We start from the raw sequence: 24,459 nt of genomic DNA on the forward strand, positions 1-24,459 counted from the left end.
TACGGCCGAAGCTAGTTTGTTCCGTTGGCGATGCCCTTTAGGGGTCCGTAATGTTGAATGTTTTTATCAATATGTGAACACGTGAAATTCTTTTTCGTAGTTCAAAATGGAACTAGTTTCCAATCACCATCACGGTCGTCATTTCTTTTTAAATTTAGGCTTCAACGCACTGTGACATCAGTTAGTGTAATGTTTAGCTGTTAGTCATAGACATTAAATATAGATAGCTACCATTTTCTTTATTTTTTTCAGCATAAATTGTTTAGCTTATAAAGTTATTACCATTTGTTCAGCCCACCTAGCCCTCATGTGCTCATCGTCGTCTTGTACCTGCCGGCTTTAAGCAGAGCACAATTTTCGCAGGGTTGTTGTCCGGCATTCTCGCAACGTCGTATCCTTCCGGCTTTGGCCACACCGTTCTTCCGCATGCCGCCAACGATAGTCGTAAGCCCGCGGCGCTCGAAGACTCCGACTGCTCCTCGAGTATGGTCCAGGTTTTGTGCCCATAGAGGACCACCAGTCTTATCAGCGTTCTGCACATGGTACATTTAATGCGTGGGTGATTTTTTTTTTTTTTATCGCAATTTCTTTTCGAGCCCATAGTAGGCACGACTCCCATTGATGATGCGTCTTCGGATTTCTCGACTGTTATTATTATCAGGCTTTAGCAGAGATCCGAGGTATATGAATTACTTCACTAACTCGAATACATCCCCGTCGACGGTAACACTGCTTCCTAGGCGGGATCTTTCCCGTTCGGTCCCTCCTATAAGCATGTACTTTGTTTTGGACGCATTCCCACCAATGCAACTTTTGCTGCTTCTCGTTTCAGTCGGGTATAAAGCTCAACCACCGTTTCGAATGTTCTCCCAATAAGGTCTATGTCATTAGCAAAGCATACAAATTGGTTGGATCGTCTAAAAACGGTGCCTCGGTTATTAAACCCGGCTCTCCGCATAACACCTTCTAGTGCAGCGTTAAACAACAGGCACGAGAGACCCTACCCTTGTCTTAGTCCCCGGCAGGATCCGAATGAGCTTGAGAGTTCACCCGATATCCTCACACAGTTTTGTACCCCCTCCATCGTCGCTTTAATTAGTCTTGTGAGCTTCCCGGGAAGCCATGTTCGTTCATAATTGCGTTGGGACCTGGTATTCACGGCATTTCTGAAGGGATTTGCCGCACACTGAAGATCTGGTCTGTTGTTGAGCGTCCGTTGACAAAACCGGCCTGATAACTTCCCACGAATTCATTTGTAACAGGTGAGAGGCGTCGGAAGATAACTTAGGATGACACTGACGTCGTAGTCTACTCCGCTGCCTTGGCCTTCTGCATTCGTTTCTTCGTTACCGTTAAAGTGGTCAAAGTAGTGTTGCTTCCACCTTTCAGTCTCCTTTCGTCCATCCGTCAGAAAGTTTCCATACTTATCCCTACACATTTCAGCTCGCGGCACGAAGCCTTTGCGGGATGCGTTGAGCTTCTGATAGAATTTTCGGGTTTTCTTGAGAGCAGTACAACCGTTCCATTTCCTCACACTCTGCTTCTTCCAGACGGCGTTTTTTCTTCTGAAATAGGCGGGTCTGTTGCTTCCGCTTCAGTCACTGCCGTTCTACGTTCAGCCGTATTCCATGCTGCAGCATCAATGCTGCGTTCTTCTCTTCCAGAATCTCTCTACACTCCTCGTCAAACCAATCGTTCCGTTGACTTCGTTCCGCATACCCGACGACACTTTCAGCTGTGTTGTTTATGGCAGCTTTGATAATGTTCCAGCAGTTCTCAAAAGGTACGCCATCGTACGCACCCTCCTACGGCAACGCTGCCTCCAGATTCTGCGCGTATGTTGCAGCGACTTCTGGTTGGCTCAGTCGCCAAAGATCATACCCAGAGCGGGCGTCGGTATCGTACATTGATAATTACGGAGAGTTTTGGGCGTAGTTTTACCATTACCAGGTAGAGGTCAAAGTCAATGTTAGCGCCACGATAGGTTCTGACGTCGATAATGTCAGAGAAGTGCCGTCCATCGTTCAATACGTGGTCAATTTGTGATTCAGTCTGTTGTGGTAACCTACAGGTGTACTTTATTGGAGGCTGTGATGGAAATAGGTACAACGTATGGCCATATTCTTGGAGGCGAAATCCATTAGTCGAAGGCCGTTGTTGTTCATCAGCTGGTGTGCGCTAAACTTCCCAATAGTCGGTCTAAATTCCTCCTGCTGGTCAACCCGAGCGTTTAAATCTTCTATGATGATTTTGACGTCGCGGTTTGAGCAGCTGTCGTATTTGTGTAGAATGCGTCCTTATCATCATCAGTGCTTCCAGAGTATGGGCTGTGCACTAGAGTGACAAGAAAAAAATGACCCCTATTGGCACACCCCTCCCTACTAACAATTAAGGTTTTATGGTAGTTTTATAGCCACTGATAAAACTTAGATTGCACTTGTAGCATGCTATAAAACTTCAATTGTTACTTGGGCTGAGTCGATTCCTAGTCCCACTAGGAGTATTTTACTGTATAGTTCGTGGAAATCGAGTACTAACACAACCATGCACCGCTAGGCCCCATGTAAAACTGACTCAGACATCACTTCGTTAAAAGTTTAATAACTTCTTGAGCTTGTGCGACCACCCCTGGCTGCTACTCCATTATCGATCTGGACTAACTGAAGTTGCACAGGGAATCAGTAGATAATTATGCTTGGGAGTAGCGAAACATCTTTCAATGTGCAACTCCTGGTAATCCTAAAGTGTTTATTGATCAATACCGGCGCCGGCCAGACCCGAACGTAGATCGCGGAAGGAAAGGGAAGGAATTGTTAGTCCGATACTTGCTTTTGCTAGAGGCCGTATATACTACTGCGCACTCCACAAGTATCACGGGAGGAGGATATTTGTTAGTAAGTATAGAAGTTTGATCTACTTCTTTTTTACCGACGCCAGAGAGGTGACTCCACTATCTGGACGAGATATCGATCCATCAACTCATGGACCGGGGACCAACGGCTTTACTTCCCTTCCGAAGGAAGACGTGACCACAGATTTGTTCACCTTAGAAAAATCTCAACGACCTCGGCTGGGATTGAACCCAGACCAACTGGAATGAGTAGCGGTCACGCTTACCACTCAACCACCGGCGCGCTCTTAGTTAAAAGTTTAATAACTTCTTTCAACAAAGCCGGATTGATTAGCAGTCTTTGACAAAATTGTAGACAATTAAATTATCTTTTTTATATTCACTTACAGTGATAATACGATGCCTATAGTGCCACCTAGCGGCGAACATGTGAGCTAGTGGGTTTTCTCCATGTAAATTGTCGAAAAATCCCATACAAACTCCAGGCACATTTGGTCCGGTAGCTAGATTTGTCCGATTTGCTTCAAATTTGCAGCAAATATTCCTGGTGGGACTAGGAACCGACGCAGGGGTGGGCCGATTGAGTTTTCAAAAAATCATTATTTTTCTAGGCAGTCTACTGTGCACGTTAATTATGCTAAAGTTGAAGAACCGACCCTTGATTCTCAACGTGCACATTCTTTCATTGATCGGCCACCACTCGATCACGCGCTTTTGCGTTTCGCCCATCACAATGAAAGCCGTTCCTAGCTCGTGTGTATTGCTGCAACTCTGGTAGATGGTGTGATTACCTCTGAACGTTCACACCATTGATCCTTTCCATCAAACCTCCTGCAACCCTACTATGCCGAACTCGCGATTCTTCAATCGGAAAATACGATTGAGCACTCCACTACATCTAAAGTACAAATTACAGTGATTTGATAACAACCTAGGCATGAAATTGTAAAAGAAAATACATTTTTTTTAAATCCAAAATCATGAAAAGACTAATTTGTCACCGTCTTCTTGCAGCCCAGATTTCATCCCGATAAATATTTTAAGGTTTCTTAGACACTATCTAATAAATATTTAATTGCAGAAGCTTGCCGCAGCAACTCTTTTATGGTACTCAAATGCGAAGCATGTTCATACTCTCAATTTAGTAGAAGCCAAAATATCTAGTTGACGATGATCGAGTACTTATTTTGATTTTTTCCTCACAGTAGATTATAATTACATTATGGAGAAATACGCTGAGCAATGAAACACAATTAGTTTAAAGTAAGCATGTTCTGGGTAAATTTCCAACTTACAGTTTATTTGTTAAAAAATGCGTCATCTTTTAAAATTTATAGAACCAACAAGCCTCGTATCTTCAGAAGATATACTTATAATTATCCGAACTTCGTCAAAAACCTTTTTTTTTCTATCTAGTTCCATTAAAAAGTTGGTAACAGTGCCGCCCTAGCGACTGTATTTTGAACTAATATAGTATGATCAAATAAAGCCCTTGATGCTATGCAACAACTTTGCCGAAGACACCACACAACTCTAAAACGGAAGATAGGAAAAGGGCGTACGACACCAGATACCCCCGAATCACGAAATGTTTCGGGGATTAAATGATAGTATATGTATTGATCTTGTTTTTTCTAGACAACGTGAAGGATCTACGAAAAAACTATGTATTCCTGAAATAAAAATGTTGTTAATTTGGAAGTTTCTACCCGTTTCATGTAAAAATGAAGAATGTGGAATCAAATCGGACCCATGTGTAATAAAAGAGAGCAAAGGAAAAAAATTAGATTTTTCCATTGTATCTCCTGAGCGTTCCTAGGTTATTTAGACATTTTTTCTAACACATTCTAAATGAGTCTGGTGGCTACAACATGACAACTAAAATGTCCAGCCATGTTCCAAATCCTCTAAGAATTTGTGCTTCGACTTCATCTCTTCAGTATCATGACTTGACCGCCAGATAGATGCTAAATCTGGTAATGGAAACACTACTTATCACGAGTGAAGTCCCACAAGTACGAAACATTCTACCTTTAACGGCTACCTGTCGGTCAAGTCTGTCCGCTCTGATACTGATGAGACAAAGTCCAATCGTAAATTTCTCGCCTAACTAATGTTAAGTATTGTACCTTTCTTGGACAATATAATTTAATGCAATTCCTTAGGGAGAAACAGAACGCAGTTCCAAAGCCTGCCAAGCACATGCAATGAACGAAAGGTGCTGCCATTTAAAAGCATCAATGTACGGGCTAAAAACATGCTGCATGTGATGATAAGTTTGAATCTCACAATCGTCTGAACTCTCGATCGAAGCAGATCGTTTTCTCGTGCTGTGCATAGAGTGGATCAATATAAATATATACATTGTGAAGGCCAGTCATTGTTTGCGGCAGGCTTTGTTCGCCGGTGCCTAGGTTGGTGAAGTGAATAGTTCAATAACCGGACAAGCCGCTATATAAGCTAAGTATCTTTTTTTCTCATTTCCCTTTCCCCCGATCTGTCGCTACTTCTTAGATCCCTTTCCCCTGAATATAAGTTTCATCTCTCGTTTACACCACGTGCTATCCTCGTGCCTAAATGGCCGAGGGCGAAGTACCATTGGATGGGAATGATATTCCCATGGATATACCGGATAAACCCGAAATTACTCCCTCCCCTGATTCCCCCAGTCCTCCTCGTATTAAAACATACCCACCCAGTTCAACTGGGCCCTGGGTGGTCTATTTCCGGCCCATTACGAAATCGCTTAATATTTTAGAGATCTCACGGGAGCTGACTGCTAACTACCCGGCCGTAGCTCAGATAACACGTGTTAGAGCTAATAAGATACGCATATTAGTGAATGACCTCGACCAGGCAAACCAGATTGCTCGCAGCGAGCGCTTTACAAAGCAATTTAAGGTGTATATACCTTGTTTGGCAGTGGAGATCGACGGGGTCGTTGCCGAACCGGGTTTGAAGTGCGAAGACGTGTTGAAGTATGGAGTTGGTTGCTTTAAGGACCCCTCACTTGAACATGTGAAGATTCTGGAATGCAAGCAATTGTATTCAGCAAAAACTGAGAATAATAAGACAACTTATTCATTGTCAGACTCGATTCGGGTGACTTTCTCCGGGTCTTCCCTCCCCAACTACGTCCTCCTGGATAAGGTTCGTCTACCGGTTCGCCTGTTTGTACCGCGGGTAATGAACTGCAGCAATTGCAAGCAGCTGAGCCACACAGCCACCTATTGTGGCAATAAGAAAAGGTGCGGCAAATGCGAGGGAGAACATGAGGATGACGCTTGCAGTGGAGAAACTGAGAAGTGTATTTACTGCGGGGGCCTTCCGCATGATCTTAAATCATGCCCCGCGTACAAACAGCGCGGGGATAAAATTAAGCGCTCCCTTAAGGAACGCTCGAAGCGCTCTTATGCAGAAATTCTTAAGAATGCTTCGCCATCTGTCCCTTCCGAAAATTCCTTTGCTCTTTTGGCTGGCGTTGAGCAAGAATCTGACGACCCACAAGAGGGAACATCTTTGGTTAACCCAGGGGAGTCCAGGAAGAGGAAAAATCAAGCTTCCCCTAGATTGCCTCGTAAGGGTGCCAAGGTGTCGTCCACTCAGAGTGCGCCAACTACAATCAATAAATCCAACGGAAGTGATGCACAAAAGCCGAAGCAATTTGCTCCAGGACTTGGAAATTTTAATTCTAACAAGGAGTACCCACCACTTCCAGGGACATCCAAAACCCCAAGTGTCCCCTTTTTTCAAACAGATACTCAGTCCAGTAGCGGACTAATGAAATTTTCTGACATAGTGGACTTAATTTTCACAGCTTTCAATGTTACTGATCCTCTTAAAAGCATTCTGATACATTTTCTCCCTATGGTGCAAACATTTTTGAAACAGTTGACTGCTAAATGGCCCCTCCTTGCAGCGATCGTATCCTTCGATGGCTAAGTCATCAAACGAGGTCACTGATTCGATCACTGTCCTACAGTGGAATTGCAGAAGTATCCTCCCGAAAATCGATTCCTTCAAATTCTTACTAAACAGTTTAAAATGTGATGTTTTCGCATTATGTGAAACTTGGTTAACTTCCGATATAAATCTCAACTTCCACGACTTTAATATAATCCGTCTGGATCGAGAAAACCCTTATGGAGGAGTACTTTTGGGGATCAAAAAGTGCTATTCTTTCAACCGAATTAACCTCCCTTCGACACCAGGCATTGAAATTGTCGCTTGTCAAGTTCTAATCAAAGGTAAAGACCTTTGCATTGCTTCCATCTACATTCCTCCTAGAGCCTCGGTAGGGCACCGAACGCTTTGTAATATCACGGAATCCTTACCGGCACCGCGGCTAGTTCTGGGAGACTTTAACTCGCACGGTACGGTATGGGGCTGTCTTCATGATGATAATAGATCAACATTAATCCAAGATCTTTGCGACAATTTCAACATGACCATCTTAAACACGGGAGAAATGACGCGGATTCCTACACCACCAGCACGCGCAAGCGCGTTGGATTTATCGCTATGCTCGACATCGCTACAGTTAGATTGCAGGTGGAAGGTGATCCCTGATCCCCACGGTAGCGATCATTTGCCTATCGTGATTTCAATTGCTAACGGTTCAAGACCATCGGAAACAATCAATGTCTCGTATGACCTCACACGGAACATTGATTGGAAGAGTTACGCGACCGCGATATCCGTTAAAATCGAATCCACTCAAGAACTTCCTCCGGAGGAAGAGTTCAGGTTTTTGGCTGGCTTGATTCTCGACAGTGCGAATCAAGCTCAGACTAAACCAGTACCCAGCGCGAATACCCATGGACGGTCTCCCACCCTGTGGTGGGATAAAGAGTGCTCAGAGCTGTACGCGGAAAAGTCCACTGCATATAAGGCCTTCCGGGAAGACGGGTTACCCGCTAGCTATCTACAGTACGCGTCGTTAGAAAGGCGAATGAAGAGTCTAATGAAAGCCAAAAAACGCAGTTATTGGCGCCGGTTCGTCGACGGGTTAACGAGAGAAACAGCGATGAGCACTCTTTGGGGTACGGCTCGTCGTATGCGTAACCGTAATAGTACCAACGAGAATGTGGAATATTCAAACCGTTGGATATTCGCTTTCGCCAAGAAGATCTGTCCGGACTCTGTCCCGGTACAGAAAACGTGCCGCGCCGCGTCTCCTCACGATACCGCGAACGAAACACCGTTTTCGATGGTGGAGTTCTCACTTGCTCTCTTATCATGCAACAATAACGCCCAAGGGTTAGACAGAATCAAATTCAACTTGCTGAAGAATCTGCCTGACACTGCAAAAAGGCGCTTGTTGAATTTATTTAACAAGTTTCTTGAGGGTAACATTGTCCCTCATGACTGGAGGCAAGTGAAGGTCATCGCCATCCAAAAACCAGGAAAACCAGCCTCCGACCACAACTCGTATCGGCCGATTGCAATGCTGTCCTGTATTCGGAAGTTGTTCGAGAAAATGATCTTGTATCGCCTCGACAATTGGGTTGAAGCAAATGGCTTACTGTCAGATACACAATTTGGCTTCCGCAAAGGCAAAGGGACGAACGATTGCCTTGCGTTGCTTTCTACAGAAATCCAAATGGCCTATGCTAACAAAGAGCAGATGGCATCAGTCTTCTTGGATATTAAGGGGGCTTTTGACTCAGTTTCTATCAACATTCTGTCAGAGAAGCTGCACCAGCATGGTCTTTCGCCAATTTTAAATAACTTTTTGCTAAATCTGTTGTCTGAAAAGCACATGCACTTTTCGCATGGCGATTTAACAACATTGCGGTTTAGCTACATGGGTCTTCCCCAGGGCTCATGTCTAAGTCCCCTGCTCTACAATTTCTACGTGAATGACATTGACGATTGTCTTGCCAATTCATGCACGCTAAGGCAACTTGCAGACGACGGCGTGGTCTCTGTCACAGGGCCCAAAGCTGCCGACTTGCAAGGACCATTACAAAATACCTTGGACAATGTGTCTGCTTGGGCTCTTCAGCTGGGTATTGAGTTCTCCACGGAGAAAACTGAGTTGGTTGTTTTTTCTAGGAAGCGTGAGCCGGCGCAACTCCAGCTTCTATTAATGGGTGTAACGATCAATCAGGTTTTCACATTTAAATATCTCGGGGTATGGTTCGACTCTAAAGGTACCTGGGGATGTCACATTTGGTATCTGAAACAGAAATGCCAACAAAGGATCAATTTTCTCCGAACAATAACTGGAACATGGTGGGGTGCCCACCCAGGAGACCTGATCAGGTTATACCAAACAACGATATTGTCGGTGATGGAGTACGGGTGTTTCAGTTTCCGCTCCGCTGCGAACATACACTTCATCAAACTGGAGAGAATCCAGTATCGTTGCTTGCGCATTGCCTTGGGTTGCATGCACTCGACCCATACGATGAGTCTCGAAGTGCTGGCGGGCGTTCTTCCGCTAAAAAATCGATTTTGGGAACTCTCATATCGATTGCTCATCCGATGCGACATTCTGAACCCGTTGGTGATTGAAAACTTCGAGAGGCTCGTCGAGCTTAATTCTCAAACCCGATTTATGGCCTTGTACTTCGACTACATGGCACAGAGCATTAACCCTTCTTCATATACTCCCAACCGTGTTCGTTTCCTAGATACTTCTGATTCTACTGTGTTCTTCGACACATCCATGAAGGAAGAGATTCGTGGAATCCCGGACCATATACGCCCGCAAGTGATCCCCAATATATTTTATAATAAATTCCGAGAAGTCGACTGTGACAAAATGTTCTACACTGACGGATCAAATCTCGATGGGTCCACTGGCTTCGGTATCTTCAACAATACTATCACCGCTTCATTCAAGCTCAATGATCCCGCTTCAGTTTACGTCGCAGAGTTAGCTGCAATTCAGTACACCCTTGGGATCATCGACACTCTGCCCACAGATCACTACTTCATCATTTCGGACAGCCTCAGCTCCATCGAGGCTCTTCGTGCGATGAAGCCCAAAAAGCAATTCCCATATTTCCTGGGGAAGATACGGGAGTCCTTGTGTACGTTATCTGAAAAATCTTATCAAATTACCTTTGTTTGGGTCCCCTCTCATTGCTCTATTCCGGGCAATGAAAAGGCCGACTCATTAGCAAAGGTGGGCGCATTAAATGGTGACATATACGAAAGACCAATCTGCTTCAACGAATTTTTTAGTATTTGTCGTCAGAGGACACTCAACAGTTGGCAAACCTCGTGGAGCAATGGGGAACTTGGACGATGGCTACATTCCATTATCCCAAAGGTATCAACGAAGCCTTGGTTCAGGGGGATGGATGTGGGTCGGGATTTTATTCGTGTAATGTCCCGACTTATGTCCAACCACTACACCTTGGATGCGCATTTGCGGCGTATTGGGCTTGCGGAGAGTAGTGTGTGCGCTTGTGACGAGGGCTATCACGACATCGAGCACGTTGTCTGGGTATGCGCCGGGTATTTGGACGCCAGGTCTCAGTTAAAGGATTCCCTTCGGGCCCGAGGTAGACCACCCAATGTCCCAGTCCGAGATATGCTGGCAAATCGTGATTTCCCCTATATGTCCCTTATTTATACTTTCATAAAAACGATAAATATCCCAATTTAGCCCCTCTCTTTTTATTTCTCGTTTTAGAAGTTTTCTCCTGCCTTTTGGGACCGATCAGCTCCAGACTGCAACTATGTAACCGCCGTCGCACTTACCACTACGGAAACTGAAGCGAGAGCGACTCGAGGTCCGATGACTTTTGAAGGATTCCCCGCGGGTCCGAAGAATACCATCCGCCAATCCGACCTACTAAACTGAGGCGCTAATTTGTCTCGCTGATCTCCCGTTTGCCCGAAAGTTGCAAGTTTTGCTCTTCTCTCCCGGTCACCATCTACGCTTTCTCTCCCCTGTCCTTGATACAACTGCTTCTACAGCCCCCTCTGAATATCTTGACCAAGCATAAGTCTCCGCTAAAAAAGTTCAAATTTGTTTTCTGTATTCCTAGTTTTAAGATAGTTGTAATTTTACCTCTTTGTTAAAACTATTGTCCCCCATCTTGTAAATAGAATTGTATCCCTAGTTTTAAAACACCGGTGAATTTTCTCATAAACATTTGTTCCCCCTTTTGTGTACCAAACTATATTGTTAGTTTTAAGATAACTGTAAATATTTCCTAAAAAACTATTACTATTGAATTCCTTGTTTTAAAATTTTTCATAAAAAAAAATCTTTTGCTCCCTCTCTTGTATATAGAATCTTATTTCTAGTCTTAAGATAGCTGTGAAATTTTTCTTTAAAAAAAAAAATATATTTCACCATTGTAACCTCCTAGTTTTAAAATATCCAAAATGTAAAAACAAAAGAATTTGGCACCGCCAAGCTAACGCATTTGTGCCTATCAAATAAACGAAATGAATAAAAAAGTTTGAATCTAAGTTCATTTTCAACGAAATTAAATTCACCTAACCTTGACCTATTCCCTCTAAATTCAACGGAACCCGTTCGGATCCAGAACATCAAATACGTACGTACTTACGTCAGTATGTTTTTCCTCGACCAATTAAAGAGGGGATTTAAAGAACTGTCATCGTGATTAGGACGTATCAATCAGTTCGGTCGCCAATTGCATCAGCATCAGATGTGACGCACTTTACTTGGGTAGTTAGTTATCCACAATGCTTGGCTGTCGGTTCGGTTCAGAAAGGTTCAGCAAAATGTTTGAAATGTGACTCATTCGCACGCTTTCCTGTGGTTTGGCTGTGGATGATTCAGCGTTTTTTAACATTCGGAACATATCACATTACAGTCTTTGTGTCACTGAATCAATTTAGCCGGGATGCTTTTCAATATTGAATGGTTTCTTTTCTGTTGATCATTGTCGCAACTATTCGCTTCTAGCTGTAAACAGGAATCAAGACGAATACATTCTATTGACACGGGCTTAAAACTATAATGAGAGAGATTACAACAAATTTATTTGAAAATAAATCTCACAATGCCCGTTGCCGTGTGACATTTATCACGCGTCCTACTTCTCATCACGTTTGGGTTTCTGCTTTCCATTAGGTAACTCCTCAACCGCAATCGATTCATCGCTATGCTTAGTTGGCTCACTATCCTTTTTACTTTCTAACAATTCCGTCAAAGCCACGTGCGAGGGTAGCTCGACTAGTACGCAGAGCAAAACACCAAACAGTAACGTCCATATCTGGATGGTCATGATGTACTCAAACTGGAGAGAGAGAGAGAGAGAGAAAAAAAAAACAACATGCAAATCATCAAAACACTTTCCCAGCTCCGTACCCGACCAGAAAGGGATAACAGATCCATACCCCGTACGTATTCTATTTTGTTATTTGAGCATGACCATGATGATCGTAGTTACTAATCCGTGCATGACCAAAACGAGCGAAGTTGCACAGAGAATTAACGAATCGAGTCTGGAAGTAGCTTTCCATCATCAATATGCACGTTGCGAGAGTTCTATACTTTGAAATGCTAATAGCGGCGCTGGCTACTTCCTTACAAACACCGGGGAAGGACATGAATGTTAGTGGAACAAACGTGCATCCTCTACGTTTGTCAAAAGAAGCAGTTTTCATTAGGCGGATGTGGTAAATAGTTTCAAAAATCTGGATACACCGTGATCAATGATGCGGTCTATGCAAGTCTCCGAAGCGTTACCATGTGTTTATTGCTCCTCTGGGCAGCCGGCTGCCGAGAATTATTTGTTATTTTAACTACTACAACGATTCTAAATACATTCTGTTATTCCCTTCCAATCGGCCACTCACTACCCTACTTACCACCGTCCGAACACTGAAGTAGATCGGCTGCTTGACCGAACCGACCACCTGCAGTACCACGATGAAATGGATCAGATAGAAACTGTAGCACAGTTTACCCAACACCGCAAAAATCGGATGACTGAAGAAACTCCGAAATCGCGATCGCTGTGGTTGCAGTGCCGTTCGCAGCTGAATCACCGTACACAGCACTCCCCAGGAATGCTTGAACAGTGTGGCGTAGATGGCCGACAGAACGGGATGAAGCGTGTCCTGATGCCGAACGACCCAGTTATCACTGAAGATGGTGAAGAAGTACAGCACCAGCGATATTCGGAATACGATCATTAGCAGGGGAGAGTGCAGTACTTCTTTTCGTGCCTCCCGATAACGGTGGTAGATGAAACCGGCCAACATGCCGACAAAGTAGATGGCAATGTTCATGTGGAATGGTTGATACAACTGGAAGTAGCGATTGCCAAAGTTGTACTGGGTGTTTAGCTTCAGATCTTCAGTCATGACCGGTGGGACGGAACGAAGGTAGACGTAGATGGTGGTGAAAACAAGTCCCCACGCGAAGGCAGCTCCGAATATGTATTTTTTGAGGATCGGCCACCGCCAGATTAGCATGAGAGCAGCCATGGCGAAGATGAACAGTTGGAGATCCGTTGCGAGATACCAGGACTGGATCAAACACTGAAAGTTAGGGTAGAGGGTTAGTGTAGATTTAAATTGAGTGGCTGAAAGTAACGGTCGGTATAGAAGATCTTGATTGGTGAAACCTCTTCAATTCTGGAGCTTGCTTCAGTTATAACATTTATTTTGGTATGGGTTTGTCGCATAAAAAATGTTAAGTAGTAAAACCAACTTAGCACAAAACGACAGACATTATGTCCCCTGGTAAATCAACACAAAAGGCTGAAACGTCGAACAACAAACAGCTTGCGCTTTTCTTTCATTTGACGGAGATAGCCCTTAAAATTTCTTAAGATTGAACCGGCCCAGTCGTCACAAACCCAATCTCAAATACGAGTCAAAATGAAAGATGCACTTTAAAATAATCTTTGAGACAGTTTTTGAGAAAATTGGGGTGAAATGATTTTATGTATTGAGGCCCCAATACCTATAACTTTCGTATGTCATGGATTTGCGATTCGACTTCGTCTGGTAGAGTCGACTTGACAACCATATAATATAATAGATGCAGTTTTCAAAGATTCGGGTTTTTACTGTAAATCGTCGTATCTATAATCTAGTTTGTAATAAAAACCTCGATTTATATTGGCAACTGAAAATTCCTTGACAAATCAGAAGTTTTCTGAAAAATTTACCAGCGAACACGAGCTTGACATTTGCTGGGTATTCTGAGAAAAGATTTACCCTGAAATCATCCCTAAATTCATTTTAACGTGTGGCTCGTCATTCACAAGTAATCATTAGGGTGACCAGAAAAAAATAGGCTGACTAAAGTTTAGCCAAAATTATTCGGAAATTATACAAAACTTCACACAAAAAAATCTAATATTTTACTAAATTTTTAACAAAATTTCATTCAAATTTTAATTAAAATAATGACAAAATTGTAATTGTTTCTTTTCTTAAATCTCACGTTTTTTTAAATGTTTTTTTCTAAAATATAATTATTACATATAATGCGGTGAAGACCTGAGCTTATCAGCTTCCGACTTTGTCCGCGTTTTGACCCGATTTTGTCTATCTCATATGAAAAGCCGTTTGATGGGCTCTACCAGATGAACCAAGTAAATCGCGAGTAAGTCCTTTCCTGAGCATGTTTTTCTTAGCTCAAGCATGGAAATATATCAAAATAAAGGTAATACTTTTTTTTTTAAATTTTGCTCGGGAGAACCCCAGCATTTTGTTTTCCTGAAATCTAACTAATATTTTACTAAAATTCTACTAAATAATTACAAAAGTGCTACATTATTTTAACTAAAATTTGATAAATTTATACTAACATTTAAAAATGTAACACACAGTTAATTATACTAATTTTTTAGTATAACTGAAATTGTACAAAATTATTACTAAAACTTTCACAAAAAACTTCTATAATTTGTCTAAAATTTAAGTTAAAGTTTTGTAATAAAATTTGTGTTATTTTAGTAATAATTTAGCAAAAGCTTAGTTCAATTTTCGCTAGATTTAAAAACAATTGTTATTTTAAAATTATAGTGAACATTTCGTAATTTTTTTGTAAAAAAATTTGCAAACTTTGATTGAAATTTTAAAAAAATAGTTAATAAAATTCACAGATCAGCTAATTTTTCGTAAAAGTTTGTGCAATTTTTGGCAAATCTTAGTAGAATTTAGTAATATTTGTTATTAAAGAATCGTTAAATTTTAGTAAACTTCTATTAGAAATTAGAAAAAATATTGTTCGATTATATTATTGAAAGTCTGGAAGTCAAATTTTAATTATCTAAAATTTTACCTAAATTTTGGTACAACGCAAATTTAATTTTTTTTTTATTAAATTTTGACTAAAATTTTGCTCAAATTTGGTCCTAAATATCTAATTCCATTACTAAATATTTTCTACAGTTTTATGAAAAATTCCAAAAAATGTTTTTCTTTCAAAGATTTTCTTCCATTTAATTCCACTATGTTTGAAACATAGTGGAATTAAATGGAAGAAAATCTTTGAAACATTACGTACATTCCACTAAGACCTCCGTTCGCATAAAAGATTACGAAATCTTATACAATCTTTTTACAAAAAATTTATTAAATTTTTAAAATAATAATAGTGGAACAATTAAAATTTCACGAAATTAAAAAATATGACAAAAAATCGTTTATATTTACAACAATTTTATTGAAATTTTCAATGACCAAAAATGCGCGCATTTTTTCAGAATTTTCCTAATTTGAATGAAAGTCTACGAAAATTAACTTTTTTTCTAAAAAGTTACTAAATCCATGTAATACTATTTTTAAGTTTTGTTACAATTTAACTAATAATTTTATAAAAATTATTAGTTAGTTTCAAGTTTTGCTCAATACGTACTTACAAAAATGTCACCATAACTCAACCAAAATTTCACGAAAATTTTGTAAAAAATGAATGATAAAATTTTACACTATTTTACTAAAAGTTTATTATGACTGCATTTCAATAAAATTTGGCTAAAACTTTATCAGCATTATTCGCAAAAAATAAGAAAATTTTACTACAAATTCTAAAATTTTACGAAGAATTCATTGAATTTGCTAAAAAGAAGATAATAATAATTTTGAAAAATCGTGATAAAATTTTAGTCAAATTTTTAAAATTCATCTAAAAATTCAGTGCACGTTGTGCAAAAATTTTCGAAAATGTTGCTAAATTTCAGACAATTTTTGCTAAAAATTAAAATAAAAAATTTTAGTCACATAGTTTTTATAACAATTTCCATACTAATTTTTATCTAAAATTTCCTTCACTAAAATTATACAACACATGTACTACTATTTGACTAAAATATGTCAAGTTATATCAAAAGCTTAGTTAACTTTTGGAAAAATTTTGGTGTAAAGATACCTATTTTAAATAAAAAAAATTATGCTAAAAATAATTTGAATTTTCTTAGCTTTTTTGTACCATTTTACTAAAAGCTAACTATTTTTTTAAATTTTTTTTAATTTAATTAAAATTGTTTTTGCAAAAATGGGGCAAACTTTTACTAAAAATTTGACAGATACTGAAATTTGTTTAAAAAATATTTTCTAAAATTACATTGATAATGTACAAAAACTTTATAAAAATGTTACAAAAAAACCATTTTGTTTTTTTTAGTTAATGATAAGCTCTTTAAAACTTTGCTATAATTTATTTTAAATTTAAGTAAAAATTTCCTAAAAAATGTGACACATTAGTTACAAGAAATTTTGTTAGCTAAATCAGAAACAAAAGAATTGTTATTTCAAAATTTTAGTAACATTTTGGTGAAGCAATGTCAAAATTCTTGCAAGTTTTTAATGAAATTTTAGAAAATAATTATGAAAAAGATTTCACGTATCAGCAACTTAATTTGTAAAATTTTGTGCAATTTTATTTCAATTTTTTTTTGAATATTAGTGATTTTTTTTTTTTGAAGAACTTTGATGAAGATTTAAGTAAATTGTAATTTTAGTTAAATTTTAGATTTTTTAGTTGTAGTAAACTTTTAGTAATATATCCAAGCAACAATTGCAATTTTTAATAAATTAGAATTTCTTCAATCCTGTTATAATTTTTTTTATTTGAATTTAAGTCGCATAATTTAGTGAATTTTTTGTGAAATTTTAATAATAATTTGGTAAAACTCGTAGGTGCGTTTTTACTAAAATGGTTATTAAAATGCGGCCCAATTCTCGCTAAAATTTCTTTGAACGATATTTTTATTTTAAAAATTTAATTAAATTGGAACTGAAATTTTAAAATTTTCCATAACTTTATTGGAATTTTCATTTTGGAAAAAATTATAAAAATATAGTAAAATTTTACGAAAATGATATTAAAATTTGCCGAAAGTTTTAAAAAATAAAGAATTTTTGTTTTAATTTCCAGATTTTATTATAATGAAAATTTTACTACGATATTCAATTAAAATCACTATTTTCTCCAAAATTTCACTGGCATTGACTCATTTTTTTTTGAAATGCAATATAAGCAAATTTTACAAGAATTTTTCTATTTTTTTACAACAGTTTTATTAATCTTCTCAAATTTGAAATTCTTGGTAAAATTTGATATTTTTTAATTTGACAAAAAAATTGAAATTCTTAGTAAAATTTTTCTAAAATTCGACGAATTCTACAAAATTTTGCAACAATTTCTGATTTTTTTCCATCCTAGAAAAAGCTTCTGTTTTAATCATCAAAAATTATACCACATTTCGCTAAAATTTGACTGCAATTTCACGAATCATTTGCCAACCCATTTTAAGAAAATTTCACTATTTTAAGAAAACAAACTTTTTCGAGAATTGTATTTTAAATTTTGCTAAAATTATTCTTACTTGAATTCTACGAAAATCTTGTCAAAACAATTTCACTGAATTTTTCTAAAATTTTATTAAAAATTTACCAAAATTTTAGAATAATTTTGCTTAAATTTTAGAATAATTTTACTTAAATTGAATTGAAATATTACTGAATTCTTTCAAATTTTGATACAACACTACTTTCTTTTATTCAACGCTAACTAAATCGTTATTTAAATTTGTGACAAAATTTTAGTAGATTTATACTAAAATTTTGCTCAAATTGTTCAAATGTTTGCCAAAATTTTTGTGAATGAAGAAATTTTTTTTTAAATGTTATCTAAAATTTCACTTATTTACTGTTTATAAAAACTGTATAAAAATCTTGCAAAAATTTGTTCATGCCATTTTTTTTAATTAGACATAAATTTTAATTGAATTATAATAGATTTTAAAAAACTTTTTAAATTTCTCAAAAATTTTACTATAATTTGCTGAAATTTAAGTAAAAGTTTGGTAAAAAATTTGTATGAGTTAAGTGATAATTTAGTAAAATTTTAGTTTAATTATAGCTAAATTTAAAAAATGATTGCTGTTCTAAAACTATGGTGACATTTTTGATAATTTTTTCTAATTTTTTTTATAAATTTTCATAGAAATTTTAGAATGCAATTTGACATGACATTTAATTGAGATTTTTCGAAAAATGTAGTAAAATTCCCTGAAAATATTAATAAACTTTTTCTAAAATTTCATTGAAAATAATACAACATTATACAATTTTTTTCCGAATTTCGATTTTAATTTTCATGCTAATTTTACTGAGATTTTATAGAATTTTAGAATAATTTAACTAAAATATACTCCCATTAACGAACATTTTTTATACTGATAATTTACTAGAATTATTTAAATATTCTGCCAAAATTTTACTAAAATTTTTCAGATTTTTTGTTAAATTCTTACTAAAATTTGACCAAATTTTCATTAAAATTCTTGCTAAAATTTTGCTAATATTCTACAAAAGTGTTACTAGAAATCTACAAAATTTTGTCTTCTGAAACAATTTTCTAAAATATTTCTATTTTTGTACAACAATTTTACAATAATTTTGCTTAAATTTTTCAAAATTCTACCAAAACTATTCTTAGAAATTTAATGATTTTAAGAAAACTTTTTTTTTCTTGCTAAAATTGAATTTTAAATTATTCTCACTTGAGTTATACGGAAATGTTGCCATAAATTTTGTTGATTTGTTCTAAAATTTTGCTACAATTTCACTAAAATTTAAAAAAATAAACGTTTTCTAAAATTGTGGTAGAATTTCACTTAAAGTCAACTGGTAGACTGCTGAATTCTATCAAAAATTCAGCAGTCTACCAGTTGACTTTAAGTGAAATTCTACCGCAATTTTAGAAAACGTTTATTTTTTTATTTTAATTTCACTGAAATTGTAGCAAAATTTTAGAACAAATCAACAAAATTCATGGCAACATTTCCGTATAACTCAAGTGAGAATAATTTAAAATTCAATTTTAGCAAGAAAAAAAAAGTTTTCTTAAAATCATTAAATTTCTAAAAATAGTTTTGGTAGAATTTTGAAAAATTTAAGCAAAATTATTGTAAAATTGTTGTACAAAAATAGAAATATTTTTGAAAATTGTTTCAGAAGACGAATTTTTTTTGTAGATTTCAAAAGTTTTTGAATGCTTTTGCTTTTTTCAGTAAACTTTTAACATTATCAAAATCCTACATCAATTTACTACACATTTTTCTGAAGCTTGGTAAACTTTTAATACTAAATCGCCCATTTTTCAGCAATTTGACATATGCTTTGTAATGTTATTACAAACATTTTATTACAATTTTGCTTCAGTTTGTCTAAAATGTTAGCATATTCAAGAGTATTTTAGAAACAATTGAAGAAAAAATTAGAAAAGTTTTAGCCAATTTTTAGTAAAATTTCAGTAGAATTTCTGCAGAATTTTAATAAATATAATTTTTCCAGTAAAACAGCTTTAATAAAAAGGAAAGGAAGGAAAAATGTATGTTTACATAAGTTATGTTTTGGTGAAATTTCACAAATATTTTGCAAATCTTTACTAGGGCTTCGAAAATTTTTAACTTAAATCAACTGGAATTGTAGTGAAATTACTATTAATTTTTAGATCCGTTGAAGAAAACAAATTAGAAACAAGTTCCGTAAGACTTTAGTAAACTTCTATTTTTGATAAATATTAGTAAACAATGAAACAACATTAAAATATTAAGAATTAAGAAAAACTCACACATAAAAATACTGTTTGATCAAATACGGCTTTTTCTTTAGCTGGTTTCTATATTCGAGGTTCTACCACAACATGTCCTGTGTAAAGAAATCTCAGTTCGAACTTTACCCTTAAGGTTTTCAGCCGGCCTTTGTATTCTAAGAGAATTGAAGAAGATTCTACCAACATTGCTCTTACCTTCACCCGCCAAACATAATGCAACTCACCGGTTGATCCGTGCTCAAATAGTTATTAATAAATAGCACATTCGCCCACCATATCCGACGACACTTGGCTCGTGAATCTCCCACAAAATGCTCCCCAACGGGACCATCCATAAACCGGCGACTTATCGATGCTTCCAGCAGTATCGTAAACAGATACGCTGGAACAATCCGGACCAGTCGCGCCACCAAGCGATCCCAGAAATAACCGGCCCTAAACTCGGGATTCTTCCGGGTGTGCTCCAGAAAGTTCACCACCACCAACATCCCGGATATGGACAGAAAGGTCTGTATATAATTTTGAAACTCGGCCACGTAGTGAACCATAATCGGTGCGTACAGCTTCTGCTCCAGTGCTTCCGGGTTAACCTTCGGTACCTTAACCAGGCCGAGAATGATGTGCAGTACGATAACGCGATGCATCTGAATGAATCGGAATCCTTCGAGAAAGTTCAGCTCTCGGCGGATCGGACTACTGACCGGATCTTTCAGGCGGCGAATGCTGCGTGGCAACGAGAACGAAGTCAGCAAACGCTCGCGGCTTGTACCGTGACGCTTCGAGAAGTATTGCTCCGGGAATCGTTGGCGCGTCTGCAGCTTCAGGTCTATCCAAGTCGAGAAGAATACTAGTACGAGGATAAGACCGACGGTGGTGATGAATAGAATCTCCGTGTAGTCTAGAAATGATAGGATCGTGTTGGGGGCGGAGGGTTTGTAACGTAAACGGGGGCAATCCTACCAAGCGGAGGGTTTTCATTCACTTTGCTGTAACAGTGGAAAATTTCGACATCCGAATCGATTTGGAGGTTGTGGTTCTTTTGCAGCTTCAAGTTGATGCATGATTTGAACAGGTCAGCATACGTGTAACCTTCTTGGTTGGCTTTGGAAAGCTCTGCAGTGCGCGACGTGCGTTCACAGTCCTGCACACAAAGGCCACGCTCGTGGACTCGGCGGTCATAGCGGAACTGGTCCTCGGAAAACCGCTGCAAAAATTAACGAACATTTAAAATTGAAACACTAACCGGAAACCGACCGACCAACACATACGCTTAAATTCTTCCACAAGAGTGACTCTTCATCTGGGCTGATTCGGGCTCGAACGACGCAATAGATGTACTGCTCGCGATAGATTCGCCGGCACTCCTCAAAATCGTCGTAATCGTAAAGTTTAGGAAAACTGTCGTATGTATTCTCTACAAGACACAAAACCGGTCAATTACAATTTCCAAAACTATTTAATCCTTCCCAATTGATAATGTGATTTGATAACTCACGGTCGTAAAACCGATAACCTCGGACAATTAGTGCCGCCCGGTTTAGCTGAACTAGGACAAACGCCCAGAAAACTGAACGACAAATCGACATCGTTGGGGCTTCTTCTTTGCACACTTGAGCCTGCTTGCGGGGGTCAACTACGACTTATTAAGCTGCTTATGAATAAATTGATTGCCACACTTCAGCGTGGGTCACGCTTTAGCAAGCAACTAATGAAAACGAAAACCGCGGATTCATTGCATGGTTTCAAACAACAAAAAAAAATAACAATCAACACTGAACGGCAGAGGAAAAAGATGTGCCCTAGCTGAAAGTTCAGCAAACACTGATGCGACGCCTGTCGTGTCGTGTGCTATCGTGGAAAATCTTAACCCTCGAAAACAAAACGCATTTATTAAATTAAAACCAATGCTACGAGGAGCTTCGGGGCGGGTTGGCAAAAATAGAAACCCGGAAAGCGGAATCAGTGAGATACCGCACCTCTGAAGCAGGGGGCAAAACCGGTTAATCGGTGCAAAGATTCCGAATGGCGCTTAAATGTTCTCAAAATTTTTGCGATTAGCCGAGTTTCGGTGTCGATAGCAATTCGAGTGATCTGGTGACAAACGAGTGTAGCTACTCATCCAAGGACCTACTCGAGAGCAGCCAAGTGTGACGGGTGATTTAACTAGTGTCGCTACCGAATTGCTTCCATGGCTGGTTTGCGTTCAAGTCGAGATTAGAAGAAGGTTCAGAAGATAAACTTACGCACACAAGATTTGCCAATTCGGTGGGACGCTGTTCGAAATTTGCCGTTTTGGTGTGAATTCAACTCAAACTAACTATGTATTGAAACGAACACAAACTACCATCCCACCAGATAGACACCATATCCTTCTTTGGATATCAATACTAATGCCTCGGAGAAAAAAATTGCGCTTCAAATTTGCCAAACTGGAACGAACACAATATCAGGTTGCATTTGTTTACAGCCGGGCTGCGACTCGATCTTCCAATGTTTAGGACCCACATACACTATTATATGGTACGTAGAAATAATTGGGGGTTGGTTCTTAGCTAATCTTCGATAGGCTAGCCATACTTGCACTTTGTGACTTTCTGAATTAGTATACAGAAACGCTAAGGGGTGACAGGGACAATGCGGATTGAGCTTGAGCTTGTGCGACCACCCCCCTAGCTGCTACTCCGTTATTGATCTGGACTAGCTGAAGTTGCACAGATAATAAGTAGATGATTATGCTTGGGAGTAGCGAAACATCTTTCAATGTGCAACTCCTGGTAATCCTAAAGTGTTTATGATCAATACCGGCGCCGGCCAGGCCCGAACGTAGATCGCGGAAGGAAAGGGAAGGAATGGTTAGTCCGATACCTGCTTTTGCTAAAGGCCGTATATACTACTGCGCACTCCACAAGTATTACAGGAGGGGGATATTTTTGTTAATAAGAGTATAGAAGTTAGATCACTTCTTCTTTACCGACGCCAGACAGGTGACTTCAGTATCTGGGCTAGATATCGATCCACCAAACTCATAGACCAACGGCTTTACTTCCCTTCCGAAGGAAGACGTGACCACAGATTTGTTCACCTCAGAAAAATCTCAACGACCTCGGCTGGAATTGAACCCAGGCCAACTGGAATGAGTGGCGGTCACGCTTACCACTCAACCACCGGCGCCGTCCGACAGGGACAACAATTCGGATTGATAGAACAAAAACTTTTTTTTTAATTTTTCGTCACGCCACTTTTCGTGTTCGAATGTAGCCTACCGAGTTCACCATCGCACATCACACTCCGATGATTACTGCGGTGGGCGACGTTTTGATATAATTATAGCATGACTTAAGGATTCCATTGGCAAAAAAAGACCGATTACTAGCTGTGGGATTTTTTTCCTTTCACCGACACGCATTCATCCTCGCCAAAGCGCAAGTGACTTGCTAGTTGCAACAGGTTAATGAATTTTAAATTCGCCGCGACGGTTTTTTTTTGGCACAGACAAACTAAAAACAAGCGCTAAACATATTATTATATTATTTGCAGAGCAAGCTACCAGTTAAAGTACCGATGGAAATTTAAACGGCTGTCTTAGTCACGTACAAGCAAAACGACTGTTGGTTATTGTCCGACGTTTCGGCCTTTGATGTTAGCCTTTTTCAAGGGAATATTAAGGCCTTGCACCAAAGAAATACGGATGATGAAATTATTTTCAGACACCGTAAAGTTGGAATACGATTATTTAACAAAAAAGAATAGACCCGAGTAAGTTACAATTTAATTATTATTTCACAATGTAAACTGTCAGGAAATGTGCATCTATGTTATAGCCAACGAACTTTTTTTTTCACAATATCTCCCTTGAAAAAGGCCAACATCAAAGGCCGAAACGTCGGGTAATAACCAACAGTCGTTTGGCTTACACTTGACTGAGACAGTCGTTCAAACTCCCATAGAGTTTATGGAACCATTTAAACGATCCACCAGCCTTCCATTAGCCCGTCAACGGAACGGAGACGTTCACACGTAACAACATCAACGTCACGGAAAGTTTTGATTGCCTGTACAAGAATAGGTCAACTGCTGAAACACAAGCCATAGTCTTCCAGGTTCGCCATCCCTAGTAACAATTCAGGTTTTATGGTAGTTTTATAGTCTCTCATAAAACTTAAATTGCACTTATAGCATGCTATAAAACTTCAATTGTTACTTGGGATTCATCATCAATTTCCGTTGTCTACTTGTCTACTAAGTCCCACATTGATGTAGTGTTTTATGGTAACAGGAAGCGCTGCCAACTTCGATTTCAAAATGTCTCCAATCATCAATTTACGACTTCTACAAACTAAACATAAGAGAGCGGATTTTTGAATTACCCCTAATTTTTAAACGGCGCGCAATATATCTAAATGTTAGACGCAGTGGTCCGTCTCCAACAAAAAAATAGCAGTGCATATACCTTTCATCAAAAACCTGGTTGGACACGGGAATAGTGGTTTTAATATTTTATAATTTACGCCGTGTTGTTCTTTATAAGCACGCCTTTTCCCTCGGCTAAATTGCTGAACATTACGCACATGGTGTAGCTGTAGGTTGA

The 24,459-nt window shown here is 38.4% G+C and overlaps 2 protein-coding genes across 16 annotated transcripts in view; one reads left to right on the top strand and one right to left on the bottom strand.

Moving 5' to 3' along the window:
• Positions 1-24,459, top strand: part of LOC131677135 (complexin) — a 647,935-nt gene that overhangs the window by 90,273 nt on the left and 533,203 nt on the right. The window lies entirely within an intron of this gene.
• Positions 11,715-21,767, bottom strand: LOC131677129 (nose resistant to fluoxetine protein 6-like). The gene is made up of 6 exons (XM_058956753.1): positions 21,367-21,767; positions 21,140-21,285; positions 20,832-21,075; positions 20,096-20,769; positions 12,659-13,333; positions 11,715-12,084 (listed from the first exon to the last, which is right to left on the bottom strand). Exons 1-6 carry the CDS (start codon positions 21,455-21,457, stop codon positions 11,881-11,883), a joined length of 2,034 nt encoding a protein of 677 aa, XP_058812736.1. The 5' UTR covers positions 21,458-21,767; the 3' UTR covers positions 11,715-11,880.

This window comes from Topomyia yanbarensis, chromosome 1, assembly GCF_030247195.1.
Source record: "Topomyia yanbarensis strain Yona2022 chromosome 1, ASM3024719v1, whole genome shotgun sequence".
Lineage (NCBI taxonomy): Eukaryota > Metazoa > Arthropoda > Insecta > Diptera > Culicidae > Topomyia > Topomyia yanbarensis.

Bases quoted from the DNA above. Each gene is read 5' to 3' on its own strand.
- LOC131677129 (XM_058956753.1), bottom strand. From the start codon at position 21,457: ATGTCGATTTGTCGTTCAGTTTTCTGGGCGTTTGTCCTAGTTCAGCTA. The intron at 13,334-20,095 runs GTGAGTTGCATT...CCTAACTTTCAG, and splicing joins ATTTGAGCACGGATCAACCG to TGTTTGATCCAGTCCTGGTA. The intron at 12,085-12,658 runs GTAAGTAGGGTA...CTCTCTCTCCAG, and splicing joins ACTTCAGTGTTCGGACGGTG to TTTGAGTACATCATGACCAT.